The sequence below is a fragment of the Caloenas nicobarica genome, chromosome 25 (assembly GCF_036013445.1).
Source record: "Caloenas nicobarica isolate bCalNic1 chromosome 25, bCalNic1.hap1, whole genome shotgun sequence".
In the NCBI taxonomy this organism is placed as follows: Eukaryota; Metazoa; Chordata; class Aves; order Columbiformes; family Columbidae; genus Caloenas; species Caloenas nicobarica.
In genome coordinates, this window is record NC_088269.1 from 1,577,123 (window position 1) to 1,591,232 (window position 14,110).

General features: G+C 53.0%; 1 protein-coding gene across 2 annotated transcripts in view; it reads right to left on the bottom strand.

The window, feature by feature from the left end:
* The window catches only part of OGDH (oxoglutarate dehydrogenase), a 32,089-nt gene that overhangs the window by 9,371 nt on the left and 8,608 nt on the right, over positions 1-14,110 (bottom strand). The window contains exons 3-9 of one of the 2 annotated variants that reach the window (XM_065651609.1): positions 13,784-13,972; positions 10,420-10,522; positions 6,089-6,133; positions 3,537-3,652; positions 1,751-1,905; positions 727-873; positions 291-381 (exon numbers count right to left, since the gene is read on the bottom strand). In XM_065651609.1, the coding sequence (XP_065507681.1) occupies positions 291-381; positions 727-873; positions 1,751-1,905; positions 3,537-3,652; positions 6,089-6,133; positions 10,420-10,522; positions 13,784-13,972 (846 nt within the window). The remainder of the gene's footprint in view (positions 1-290; positions 382-726; positions 874-1,750; positions 1,906-3,536; positions 3,653-6,088; positions 6,134-10,419; positions 10,523-13,783; positions 13,973-14,110) is intronic. The other variant, XM_065651610.1, reaches the window with a different exon arrangement.

Here is a 14,110-nt window from a genome sequence, read left to right on the forward strand (position 1 = left end):
GCAGCTTTGTGGGCACGGAAAGAGACCTGAGGCAGGAGAGACACTGACCCCCCAGCCTGTGCTGGGGACACCAGGGCACGTGTCACTCCTGGGATAGGCAGGGACAGCCCAGCCCTGGCACCAACACAAAGGCTTCAGTTGCACGGGTGTGTGTGCGACGTGGAAATCCTTACGGCACCGAGTGACAGAACAAGCGGTGGCACAATCCGGCTCATTCTGCACAGCTACAGCCTCAGGGACCACATGGGGACAGGTGACAGCAACCTGCCACAGGCAGAGGAGGGACTCACCTCATCAGCCGCCTCCAACTTGGAGTCGAACTGGCAGAAGATCTGCTCCAGCTCTTTCCTGATCACGTTGGCAAGAACATTCAGCCGTCCCCTGCAAAAAAACAAGACGGTTTGTTGGCAACCAGCAGTGCCAGCCTGACACTGAGTGCTGACGGTGACCTGTCACCCCACTGTCACGCAGAGGAGGTGGGACCAGTGGGGAGGGGGCTCTGCGGTGTCACCTGAGGAAAAGGCTACAGACCCCTCAGCAAATCCTGCTCTGCAATTCCAGCTCTGCCACCCCTCCCCAGATGAATTTCTGAGCCACGATGAGCGGGAGAGCAGCCTGAGCTCTCCGGCTGAGTTTCACCACAAGCCGACACCAGTGAGTTGATGGCAGAAACCAGTGTGACCCCCAGTATGAACCCAATGCTCCCAAGAAGGGGGACAGGGTTACCTGTGGGGCATCCCCATGATCACGTAATCCACTCCCTTCTCACTTGACTTATCAATAATGGTCTTTAAGGCTGGGATTAACACTTCGCAGCCCTCCAGACCAAAACGCTTCTCCGAAGACCATTTCCGATGGAGGAATTCCTCAAACCTGGGAGGCAAAGGGAGCGTGGGGTGAGTGTCAGGGCTACAGCCAAGGGCAGAAACCGAAGGAGGGACGGGAACAGCACCGAGGGAGCCACAGCACCACGGGACACTGGAGCAGGTGTCACACAGCACCCTGACAGCCTTCCCAAGGCCACCAAGATGATCAGAGGCTGGAACAGCTCTGCTGGGAGGACAGGCTGAGAGAGATGGGCTGTTCAACCTGGAAAAGAGAAGCTCTGGGGAGACCTTAGTGTGGCCTTTCTGTACTTAAAAGGGCTGATAAGAAAGATGGGGACAGACTTTTTAGCAGGGCCTGTTGCGATAGGACAAAGGGTGATGGTTTTAAACTAAAGCAGGGGAGATTCAGGCTGGATATAAGAAATTGTTGCCCCTGACGGTGGTGAGAGCCTGGCTCAGGGTGCCCAGAGAGGTGGTGGATGTACCATCCCTCGAGACATCCCAGGCCAGGCTGGACGGGGCTCTGAGCAATCTGAGCTGGTGCAGATGTCCCTGCTCATGGCAGGGGGGCACTGGGGGAGCTGGGAAGGTCCCTTCAACCCAAACTGTTCTGTGCCTATGACTCCTGGTCACCCCAGGCTTCTCCTGCAGAGCCCAGCTGGACGCTCCCCCCACCTCACGACATTGTGCCACACTTAAATATTATTTTTAGACCTTTTTCTTTCAAGATCATCCATGGGTTTGGGCTCTTTGCCAGCACCTGAGCCTGCCAGCTCACTGGCATCACTCTGCTGATTAAACCAAGCGAGACAGTTGACATCAAGATGTGACTCAGGTGGTGACGGCATCGCTCCGGCTGGGACCAAACCTCCCCCCGGGAGCAAGGGAAGGCAAAGGGAAGATGAGGACACCCCCCGGGGTACCTGGTGGAGCGGACCAGCCTGGCCAGCAGTGTGCGTTTCTCTTCGTTAGTGAACTGCATGATGCCCGGGGTCTCAAACTTCTGCCGGATCCACTGGCACTGCTCCAGGTCGTTGATGAACATGAACTCCACGCCAATGTGCTGGCAGTACGCCATCTGCGCCGGGGGGCGGAAAAAAGACCCGTGAGACGGCAGCCAGGGCTCCAACACCCCCCTGCCCCACCTCAAAGATGTATGGGACCACGGGGCCAGGGGCTCCTTCATTCCCTCCCAGAGAAGACTGTATTTTCGTTCACTAACACCACATTTCAGAACCTAAAGACACTCGTTTTCCATTTTTATGGTGGCTGGAATTAAGGGTTTTGTGAAAACAGCAGCTTATTTCTTAAATCCACGTTGAAATGGGCATTAGTATTTATCCTAAAAACGAATAACAAACAGGTTGGGGGAACAGCTCCCTAGGACCGAAAGACATAAAATAGCAAATAAAAAAGTTGCAGCCAGGGGAGGTTTAGGTTGGATATAAGGAAGAATTTCTTCTGGAAAGGGTTGCAAAGCACTGGAACAGGCTGCCCAGGGCAGTGGTGGAGTCACCATCCCTGGAGGGGTTGGACAGATGGAGATGAGGTTCTCAGGGACAGGGCTGGGGGAACGGGTGGACTCGATGATCTTGAGGGGCTTTTCCAACCAAAATCATTCTCTGATTTAATGGGTAAGTGCTGCCTGAACATGGGGGGACCCGCGAGCAGCCAGCACTGCGCCAGCCCCGTTTTGGGCACCTGCTTTGAGCTGTTTTCCCAAAAAAGGAGACAGCACATGGGACATCCCGGGATGCCACGGGGCAGCTGGGACACTGCACATGACCCAGCATCAAAATGTTTATTCCCCTTTCCCTGAGGGGCACAGAATCAGACCCTCGAGTCCTTCACATCCACCTCAGGGGGGAGTTTTTCCCTCTCGGTGGTACCAGCTGTGACCAGATCCACAACCCCACTTCAGAAAAATCAGCAAAACAACATCCCCCAACAAATACTGAGCCTGTTCTTGCAGCTTATCCAAGACACTGACGCAGTTTTGCTTCTCCCAAGGTCACCCTGTCTCGGCAGAGAGCATCTGAGCAATGCTGCAGCTTGCCCAGGAGCCGGCTGCTCTCAGACCAGGTATGAAATTGGGCAGAAAAGGGGAATCGGCTGCAGGAGCTGTAACCCCCCCAGCCCTGGGTGGGAGCTGATCCCACACCAAGACACCCCAAGGGACCCCCATGGGGTGCAGAACCACCTAGATGGGGGATCACCCACTTCCAGCCCCTCCTGCCCTCCCCCAGCACCGTTTGCTGCTTTAAAGTTGAAAACGTAGGTTTCAAAAAATACAATATTTTAAATACTTAAAAGGGGCCAATAAGAAAGATGGTGGATGCCCCATCCCTGGAGACATCCCAGGCCAGGCTGGACGGGGCTCTGAGCAACCTGAGCTGGTGCAGATGTCCCTCCTCATGGCAGGGGTGGCACTGGGGTAGCTGGGAAGGTCCCTCCAACCCAAACTATTCTGTGATTCTATGAATATTTAGTTGTCTGGGGTTTGCTCCACCTTGGGGAGACCAAACATGAAGCTGGAGGTGATCAGAGATGAGCAGGTAACGAGTGGGACAAGCGCCGAGGAGCAGCTCCCTACCTGAAAAACCTAAATCCACAGGTCAGCCTGAGCTGTGGGCAGCAGCAGTGCCCAAGACCTCCCAAAAAACAACTTCTCTGCAAACGGGTCTCATACAGCTCCCCTGTCCCCCTCACCTCCAGGCGACGGATGATTTCCCGCAGCGGAAGAGCCGATTCATTTCCACCGATGAAAGTGGTTGTGGGCAAATGGAAAACCTTGTCGAGATCGGATTCATCCAGCCCGTAAAAGCCTGTGGGATTTTTCATGGGTGGGACAAGCGGAAGCAAGAGAGAGAAGGAAGGAAAAGGGGCCGGGGGGGGACATCGTCACACAGGGACCGGGTGCATTTGGGAGAGTTGGGAAGGGCCAAAAGAAAAAGCAGCATAAACCCAAAAACAAGCATGAAGGAGGTTTATATGGATAATAACCAAGCGGTAATTAAACAAAAAGACATTAAGTACAGAACAACAAGGTTATTATGAAAGGTAACACAGAAAACAAAACACAAAGCAATACATATATGCATGTAAATTGGCAATTAAAATCCAGGGTGAGAGTCAGGATGTTTGTTTCCCCAAGAACACAAAAAACACACCACAAATTATAACAGATGAAAGAAAAGAAACAGAGGAATCGAGGAGTCACCGAGCACAAGGGAGGTGTTGCCACAGGGTGGGAATTAAAAATGAAGAGTCAGCGCAGAGAAGGGAACAGTTAAAACAGACGAAACAAACCCCAAAAAGGGAGAGAAAGAGAAAGAAAATGGCATCAGGGCTCAGCGACGGACTCTCCTGAATAGCTCAGCCCGGGAGCAGGGCAGCCAGCCCCAATTAACAGCCTTTTAATTAGAGGTTTAGCCGAGCTCTGCTCAGCAAACCCCTTCTTTTTGGCGCTGGCACCTTGGGGTTTGTAGGCAGCTCCGACTTACAGCACACGGAGAAGGCGCCAAACGTCAGATTTTAGGGCTGCAGGTGACCCCCCCCCAACCACCTGCAGCTGTTACAGCATTTGCAGCAGCTCCACGGTATATATAAAAATATATTTTTTTATATATATTTTAATATATATATTTTTTTATATATAAAGCACCTACCACCATATTGATAAGCATTCTTTGGAACCCCTCTGATGGCGTTGGAGGTGCCTCAGTGACCACTGAAGCTCACAGTTGTCTTTGGGGAAACTGAGGCACAGAGGAGGAGGGACAATGAACTCGCCGAACCGATGCAGCAAGGCAGAAGCAGAGCCGGGACAGGGACTGCAGGGTCCCCAAGACCCTTTAGAAGCGGGAGCTTTGCTGGAAGTGGGGTTCATCCCCCCAAAACTCCCACCAGAGCTGGGTTTCAAGGTGTTTTCTAACCCACTGGAGGAGGCAGAGTTACATCAGTGCCTCCCACCCTCCTCCAGGCAAAAGGAGGAAAAAATTGGCCCCTCCAGTGGTGGCCGACCTTGAACTTCATCTCAAAAGAGTCTGTCCCTTGTTTGCTGGTCAGGAACGGAGGATGAGTCGGAGAAAGGGCTGGTCATGGCTCTTCCCTGCACAGCATCAAGGAAACGGCCTCAAATTGCACCAGGGGAGGTTGAGGTTGGATCTGGGGAACAATTTCTTCCCCAAAGGGCTGTCAGGCATTGGAACAGGCTGCCCAGGGCAGTGGTGGAGTCACCATCCCTGGAGGGGTTGAACAGACTGAGATGAGGTTCTCAAGGACATAGGGCAGTGCCAGAGGTGGGGGAACGGTTGGACTCCATGATTTTAAAGGGTTTTCCAACCAAAATGATTCTACGGCGCTTGCCGGAGGCTGGAAACACCCCCAGCAAACCCAGAGTGGAGGTTTTGCTGGTTGGCACCACCATCCATCCCCTGCTCTGCCCACATCACCCTCCTGGATGCTGCTAGTCTCAGGCAAAGGAATTAAGCCAGGCTTTGGGGAGCTCAGCTCTGCAGCTGCGACTGGGAGCACTGAGCTGGAAGGAGCTGAGGGTTTGGCCCCGCGTCTCCAGGACTTCCCTGCGGTCCCTGTCCCAACAGATGTCCCGGGGAGAGGTGACATTGAATGGAGCATCCCAGAGAAGCTGCTGGCCAGAGGCTTTAGGGAAACCCTGGTAATTTGCCGTGGCCCCGCGGCACAGGGCTGTGCCACCACAGTTTGAAGCCTCAAGCACAATCTGTGAGGGTATCGGATTTTACGAGAGAGTTTTCAGGGCTCTAAACACCTCTGCTTCTGCTTTGCTGCAGCCTGCCAGCTTTTTTGGACAGTACTTATACCATCAGATGAGGGGGAAAGGCAAGGGAGCAGCTGCCAAATTTTCAATGGCACAAAACCAGGGCAGAGTTAAGGAGAAGAGAGCTTGGATTTTTAGAAGATTCAAACCGATCGGGGAGATTGAGGCCTCGTAAAATGAATATTCACAACAAAACATGTACTCTAGCAAGGCGGGCATGCAAACACGCAGTACGGAAAAGGCCAGCGAGGCTCTAAATTGGGAATTTCTACAGGTGAAGCATCACTAACCGAGCACCTACATCCAGGCTTTTAGCGGGACAAATTAAAAATAAAGTCATCACAAAACTCAAGAGTGGTACAAGACGGGAGGGGACCGCTTTACCGGCTCAGTTCATGCCCAGAATAACCTATTCAAAGAGAGTCCTGCACTCCAGAGGGTTAAAGGCTCATTAATTGCATACCTCCTACTGTTAACACTCTCAGCCGCTCCTTGAACACTGCGAGGTCTGGGGTGGGCAGGGAGGGGGGTGCAGAAAGGGAGAAGATAGAGAGACGCAGTCAAAGTTAGTTAAAAAAAGAAAAAAACAAACCCAGGAACTGTGAAAACGAGTCATGGAAAGCACAAGTCAAAAAAATACGGTATTTCAAATATAGTCGGAGGCAGAAGGGTTGGGATGGAGGATGACTACGCACTAGAAGGAAAAGAAATCCCAGTGGAAAATCTGGCAAGAGGGAGGAGAAGGGAGGAAAGCGGGGCATCAGAGACTGGGGAGCAGTTGGGCTGCATGGTTTGAGATCTCCTCTCACCCGGCACGGAGCCACCACCAAAAAGCATCTTCCCAGCGAGCTGCATCACGGGAGCAGCTGCCACCCACCCGCATCTGCGCCCGGAGGGGTTTGATCGGCTGGAAGATTCCAAGGTCGCCCCCAAGGAGGAACCGCTGCTGCCAGAGTGTTAACGAGCAGGAATTTAATGAGGAATGGCAATGGTGAGGTAGCACACGTAATGCCAGTGGTCTCTTGAGGATGCTCGGCACAGGCGGGAGCACGGGATGGTGGCAGAGCTGCTGAAAGGAGCTTGGAGCCGGGGGGGGTCGGGCTCTGCTCCCCAGGAACAAGCACCAGGACCAGAGGAAACGGCCTCAAGTTGCTCCAGGGGAGGTTGAGGTTGGATCTGGGGAACAATTTCTTCCCCAAAGGGCTGTGGGGCATTGGAACAGGCTGCCCAGGGCAGTGCTGGAGTCACCATCCCTGGAGGGGTTGGACAGACACAGCTGAGGTTCTCAGGGACATGGGGCAGTGCCAGGGGTGGGTTATGGGTGGACTCGATGATTTTAAAGGTTTTTTCCAACCACAACGACTCTGAGCTTCTATGCGGTCAGGGCTGCCAGCGCTCCCTGGCTCAGTTAGATGAGCCGAGTGTCTCAATCTCACCTGGGTTACAAGAATGGCTTTGGAAAAATTTCTGCTTTTGGTCAGCAGGGGAAAAAAAAAAAAAAAAGAAATGACACATTGAGGTGAGATGTTCGGTTAGTGAGGTCTCAAACTGGGGAGCCCACCGCCCCGCAGGGGGTCCCCAGCTCTTCCCGACATGGGGATAATTTCCATCAGTTCCCCTGGGCAAGAGGCAGGAGCAGCTGCCTTCCACGGAGGGACAGACAGACAGACGGAAGGATGCTCACACACACACCACCTTCCATGGACCTCCTCAATTTCAGCTCCTAAGGTTTAATTTCCTTGGCCAGGTCACACCGAGTCCCTGCAGTTATGCTGTCCCTGTTTTACACCACTTACCATGCCAGATCAGCCGCAGCAGCAGATAAGGATGACATTAATTTGGGGTTTTTTTAAGAAAAGACCACAGAAAGAGGAATTTGGTGGCTCCTGCCCCACCGCTCCCTCAGACCGAGCACCCCATAGGGGTTTCTCCCAAAGCTCACGCTGCTTAATCCAAAAAGAGCTTCCAAACCAGACACAAACCAGTTGCTAAACAAAAGGCAATTGAGAAGAAAGATGAATTTCCAAGATTAACCATGCAGCCAGCTCCTTTGAATTACGGCACTGCCCGGCCACAGCTGAAGCTACTGGCAGCAGAGCTCACACCACAAAAACTGACCTTTAAGGATTTCACTGCTCAGAAAGAGGAAACAAGATTGTTTCCAAGTTCCAAACCCACTCCTGTTACTAACTCTTCTGCCAAGCGTTAAGAAATACTCTTTCAAAGAAAAAAAAAAAATTAAAAGCCAGCAGGATCTGCTTTGAAATTGGCTTTCTCTGCCACGAGCAGACGAGACCTGATCTTAGGCTCGGCCAGAGCTGCGTTCCACAAATTGTCTTTTAAGATCGATCGGATGAGGTTTTCCTGGATCAAGATACCAGGGGAAAGTCTATTCAGTCATAAATAATACTTACAGCAAGAGAATAAAGTCTCCTTTGATGAGTCCCAGTTATTTCAGCCTGGGATCCTACCACGGGACACAACTCCAGCAGCTGATACCAGTGGAGCATGTTCCCAGGACTCGTGATTTCCTACAAATCCACAGATTCCTGGTGATTAAGTCAACACCAGGAACTGCAACGACAGAGATCTTGGTATGAAAGCCACAAAGGAAGAGAAATTAAACTTAACGCCTGGCTCAGACTTGGAAATGGCAGCTGAGATTCTCTTCCAGCCGATGCCCACGGACCAGCCGTGTCCGAACGGTTCCCGCCGCGGGGAGCCAGGCTGGGCCACGGTGCTGCGCTCGTGACCGCCGGAAAAATTGAGCTTTTATCGCTTTAGCCAGATTTTGCCACAGCTATGACGATGTCCCCCTGTGCTGGGCTCTGGGGAGGAAAAATCTCGAATCCTGGGGGCAGTTCTGGGCCCCTCAGCTCAGGGCTCAAGATGGCGGCACCAAAATCACCTCAGGGCTCAAAATGGCGGCACCAAAATCACCTCAGGGCTCAAGATGGTGGCACCAAACTCACCTCAGCACACAAAATGGTGGCACCAGGGGCACCAAAATCACCTCAGGGCTCAAAATGGCGGCACCAAAACCACCTCAGGGCTCAAAATGGCAGCACCAAAATCACCTCAGGGCTCAAAATGGCGGCCCCGGGGGCACCAAGATCACCTCAAAACACAAAATGGTGGCCAGAGCGGTGGCGGGATCACCTCATGAAAGCCCTTGAGGTGCTGGAGCGAGTTGAGAGAAGGGAACGGAGCTGGGGAAGGGGCTGGAGCACAAGTGTGATGGGAGCGGCTGAGGGAGCTGGGGGTTCAGCTGGAGAACAGGAGCTGAGGGGAGACCTTCTGATCTCTGAACCGCCTGAAAGGAGCTTGGAGCCAGGGGGGGTCGGGCGCTGCTCCCCAGGAACAAGCGCCAGGACCAGAGGAAACGGCCTCAAGTTGCGCCAGGGGAGGTTGAGGTTGGATCTGGGGAACAATTTCTTCCCCAAAGGGCTGTGGGGCATTGGAACAGGCTGCCCAGGGCAGTGCTGGAGTCACCATCCCTGGAGGGGTTGGACAGACGGACATGAGGTTCTCAGGGACACGGGGCAGTGCCAGGGGTGGGTTATGGGTGGACTCCATGATCCTGAGGGGCTTTTCCAACCAAAACGATTCTGTGATTCCCATCAAAACCTCCCAGGCACGGGGTTTGCTCCATCCCAGAGCCGACCGGCGCCCGAGGCACAGCCAGGGCTCAATCCTACGGACAAGCACGTCAGAAATCCACAGCTCAGGATAAAGCAGCTTCCCCATCATCCAGCGACCTGGGACAACCTAATCCTTCCCTACCCCTCCCGGTACACGTCATCCCACAGGATGGTCCAGCAGGTCCAGGGCCGGTGTCCCTGCGCCGGCAGCTGAACGAGGAATGAAGATCATTGACATGCAGCGTACGCTCTGATCGGTTGTTTGAGCTGTGCGAGGTTAGTAATCATCACCGCCGCTCTACTCTAGGTTAGAAGCATGCCCATTGCGCGCTCGGAGGGTCACAGCCCTCAGAAAGCACCAGCAAGGTGAGAGAGCTCAGCGCCACGACTGCGCTCGAGCAAGAAGAATGGCAGCGGACTACAGAGATCAGGCCTAAAGCACACGGAGAGGTGCTGAGTTTAAGCACTTTCGGATTAGGATTTCAAGTCCTGGGCAGCACACACGCTTCTGGACAACACTCATGCATCTTTCGCTCAATGGTATCAGGGTTTCCACCACTCGACTCAGATGGGAACACATCCCAAAGCTTCCTTGTTATGATCACCGGCAGGGACTCATAGCTCAGTCTTGGATAAAAGGGGGAAATTAAGGGATTTCCAGATGCTGCAGCAAACTGGGAGCGAAGGAGGAGAGGGCATCGTCGCAGGGGCACGCCAAGAGACGTCCTCAGCCCTGCGGAGATGAAACCAGCCCATTCCCCAACGTTCTTGGGGTCCCCAAGAGCAGCAAGGGGAGCTGAGGGAACAAACCTCCAGCTCTCCCCAGCGCAAAACCTCCCTGCTTTGCGTTTCCAGAAGACGCAATCACTTCCACCCCTGGATAAGCGAGTTCAGTGACATAATTAATTGGCAGCAGTCGGAGGAGAAACATGAGCTGAGCGAGCGGGTTTTTGGCACGAGCCCCACTCACCGCGACAGCCGGAGGGGGGCAGAACCGCTCCACGGCGGCCGCTCGGCTATAAATTTATAGAGTGATCATTACTAAGGAAACTTAAGACCTTTCCCCCGTTACGGGTGAAGCGATCTACCTAGAAAGCCATGAAAGAGAGAGGAGCTCAAGCGATGCAGCACTAACTGCTCTCAAAGCCCTCACCCAGTTTATCTGTGGATGTGATAATATCGGCTGGAAGGGAGGAGTCCAGATCTGCATCCAAGATGCCCAGTGGGTCGAGTTGTGCTACATGATGCCCTCGAATCTATGAAATGGGCCAGGAATGGAAAGGAGAACAGGTAGAGGGGGAAAGGGAGAGAAACAAAAGAGGGGAGGGGGTAAAAAAGTTAAATTACATTAGAATTAATTTGCAGAGTAATTCTCACCAACGTTTGGAGAAACAGTTACAGGCGCATCATCAAAAGTTACACAACTAATGCCGAGAGGATCAAGCTTTGCAATGTGATGACCCCTGACCTGGAAGCAACAACACAGATTAGTCAGTAAAACAAGTTAGTTGAAGGGACATTCCTTAAAAATTAAAAAAAAAAAAAAAAGTAATGCACAGTTTACATTTTCTGCAGAGTCACCTCAATTTCTGCAACTAAAGGCTGGAGGACTTGGGTTTAATTTCAACTGCAGCACACAGATGTGCTGCAAGGACCCCTGAGCTCTGCCCAAAGATGGGCTTTGGCAGGGCAAAGGTGATCTATCCCCTTCCAAAACTGAGGTCTGAGGGTCTTCCACCACTTTCCTGGTATCCAACCCGCGCACGCTCCTCTCTACAGATGCAATAACTCCACACCGATGGCTTCTTCCTAAGCATTCCAGCAAACAAAGAGGCAATTTTCCACATTTTGGCAGATTCAGCTGCTCTCCAGCCAACGTGGCAGAGAAAACACATGTTGCCACCAGTGGCGATAGCTCCTCAAAGGCAGAGGAACATGTGTGAGGAACATCTGCCTGTCTATGTGACGAGGGGTTGGCAGCTCACAGCATCTTTTGGGAGAGAGAAGCCCACAGCAGGACTTGGAACACTTGTGTTGCTCTTCTGGGACATGCAGATGCAAAAATACCAAAGAGCTTTGGCACCAAGAGAGCCTTGATGGCTCTCGGTGGCGGCGGTCAGGCCGTCAGTCATCACACTGGGCTTGAATCCTCATCAGGAGGCCCAGAGAATAACGAGAGGTTAACGAGGAGTTTTGCTTTTTGCCGTCACAGGAGGAGGTGCCCACAGACGGACCACACTGCGTCTCATTGGGCAAATTCAATCCATCTCGGCGCTCTCCAGTTGGCCAAATCACAGCTTGTTTCTTGACAGCTCCTGGTCTGGAAGCTCCAGGCTCAGCTCTGCCGCGGTGCGGGCTGCCGCGCCTTCTTCGCGCTGTGAAAACCAGACTCCCGGCCATCAAATCTGTTACCAGTTAGAAAAATCGCTCATTTAAAAATCACTAAACATCTTGTACAAACCAGACGTACTGATATGACCTTATTTTCCAGCAAGGCGTTCCTATTCAGAGTATCCCAAGGGGATTTTAGGAAAGGATTTCTGTGGTTTTACCAGCCGAAGAGCCTGAAATCAGCCACTGATGTTGAGGCAAACTGCTAAGAAAGCACCGATCCCCCTCCACACTCTCTGCAGGGCCAGATGACTGTGTCCCCAAGCACTGGTGGCCACAAGGAAATCTCTTCTTCTAGACCAGCTTTGTCTGGGACGTATTTTCTTGTCCATCTTGCAACAAAACGCGGAGACTGGCCCGTCATTTAGCAGGACACAAGCTCAGCGTGCCGTTCCTCACCGAGACCAGGACGGTCTCATCGGGACCAGGAGGCCACTTTGTCCAGCAAACAGCTTCGAGCTCTGGGCATCTGGTGGCTTGGAGGTCAACTCCACAGTTTGCAGGTACGCAGCGAATCCTCAGATCGTCGTGGGAGCAAGGGGATGGTCTCTCCCTCCGCAGCAGCCATGCGGTTTGTTATTCTCCACATGCAACACAGGCCAGGCAGAGCAGGGTCACTGCTCATTTATAATTACAGGGACAATGCAGCTCGAGCCAATTAAGAAATTAATTGCTTGGTGTTTTAAGTAGCTTATCCATCACAGGCAGATTTTCCTTCTGACTTCCTACTCTTTTGGACACCCCACAGCAGCTACAGCCCTGCAGTGACACCAGTGCAGGGAGGGAGGTGGAATTTTCACTGTAAACAGCTTAGAAAAATATGTCCAGAAGCAACCACCCCCCTGCGCTGCTGTTTGCAGCCCGAGGAAGTGATGGGGATGCAGGAGAGGTTACAGATTTTGTGTTTGAATTGCTGACTTTGGACATTAGGAACAATTTCTTCCCCAAAGGGCTGTGGGGCATTGGAACAGGCTGCCCAGGGCAGTGCTGGAGTCACCATCCCTGGAGGGGTTGGACAGACGGACATGAGGTTCTCAGGGACAGGGGGCAGTGCCAGGGCTGGGGGAACAGGAGGACTCGATGATCCTGAGGGGCTTTTCCAACCAAAATGATTCTATGACTTGGAGCTGCTGCCTCCAACTACATCAATCATCTCTTGTCTGAACTTGGCGTCCACTCGTGTGTTCCACCGGCGAGAGCTCCACGGCCTTTAGAAACAACTTGCCAGGATCTGCCCAAGCTGGAGAGAGCTGCCCGGGTGCTCAGGTCCCACAAACACGTCCTAGCTTCTCCAAGAAAAGCAGGGCAGTGCCCCAGCGCTGACGTCGGCACCTTGGCTGATAAGGTCAGGGAAGGGCTGGGCCGTGGTCTTCAAGCCAGAGCAGGGCCAAGGCTGGGCAGACCTTTGGACTTGCCCAGCGCTGCAGTTCTTGCCTTAAGCTGTGGCCTCGTACGTTTGATTTTCCCCATACCTGAACAGGAACATGACCTGGAGTGGGTGCTTCCTTGCAGGAATAGGTGAGACGACAACAGTCACACCTCCAACGCAGCCCAGTTTGGGAACTTCTCACCACAGCCCCAGTTAAAGCCCTCACACTTGACAAACCAGGGTGCAATCACAGGTGACAGGATGATACAGATGTAGAAACACATTTAAGTGCTCTCTCGAGTTAAAATATCAGCTGGCCATCCCCTGGCCACAGGACGTTTCCTTCTTTGTCTCTCCCGACAGCTTGACTTTGGCAGCATCAGTCCGAGTTGCAGCCCAGCAACACCACAGCCCTCATCCCGCTCCCAAATCATAGGGAAATGTTTTAAGACCTATTTTAGGACCTCAGAAGTTCTCTCAGCAAGGTGGGGGAAGCAGAATGGGTGTCTGATGTGACTGCTGAGTGTGGCAGGAGCCTGCAGCACAAGAGCATCATTCCAGAAGCCAGAAAACCATCCCGTGTGGACAAGACCTCCCCCTCCCTGCCACCTGAATGGCTCCGTTTGGGTGACAATAGCTTTAATCTTCCTATTATCCAGCAAAACATCAGCTGAGCTCCTGCCCCAACAGATCAGCAGCTCCCATGCCAGGCACATCTGCGCAAAAACACATGCACCAACCGCACCCGTCACCTTACCTGATACGCCCTGATGAGCGATTGCACTGCGAGATGGTCCTCGACCAGCTTATCCACATTAGGCTGCGCTTGAACCAGGAACTGGGCTTGGGACAGGGTGGAAAGGCTGGTGCTCAGTGGCAGGGGACTTTGGTAAGCAGTGCCTGGAGCAGCTCCGGCATTGGCGTTGCGAAAGAAGATGTCCCATGACTAGGAAAAGGGGAAGAAGTGAGGGGACAGGGTCAGTACCCGCGACTCAAACGCCTTCTCGCTTGAGGTTACGGCGGTCTCAGCTCTATTGTCACCATGGGGAGGGCAGAGCTGCCCCCCGCCCCGCACCCCAGCTCC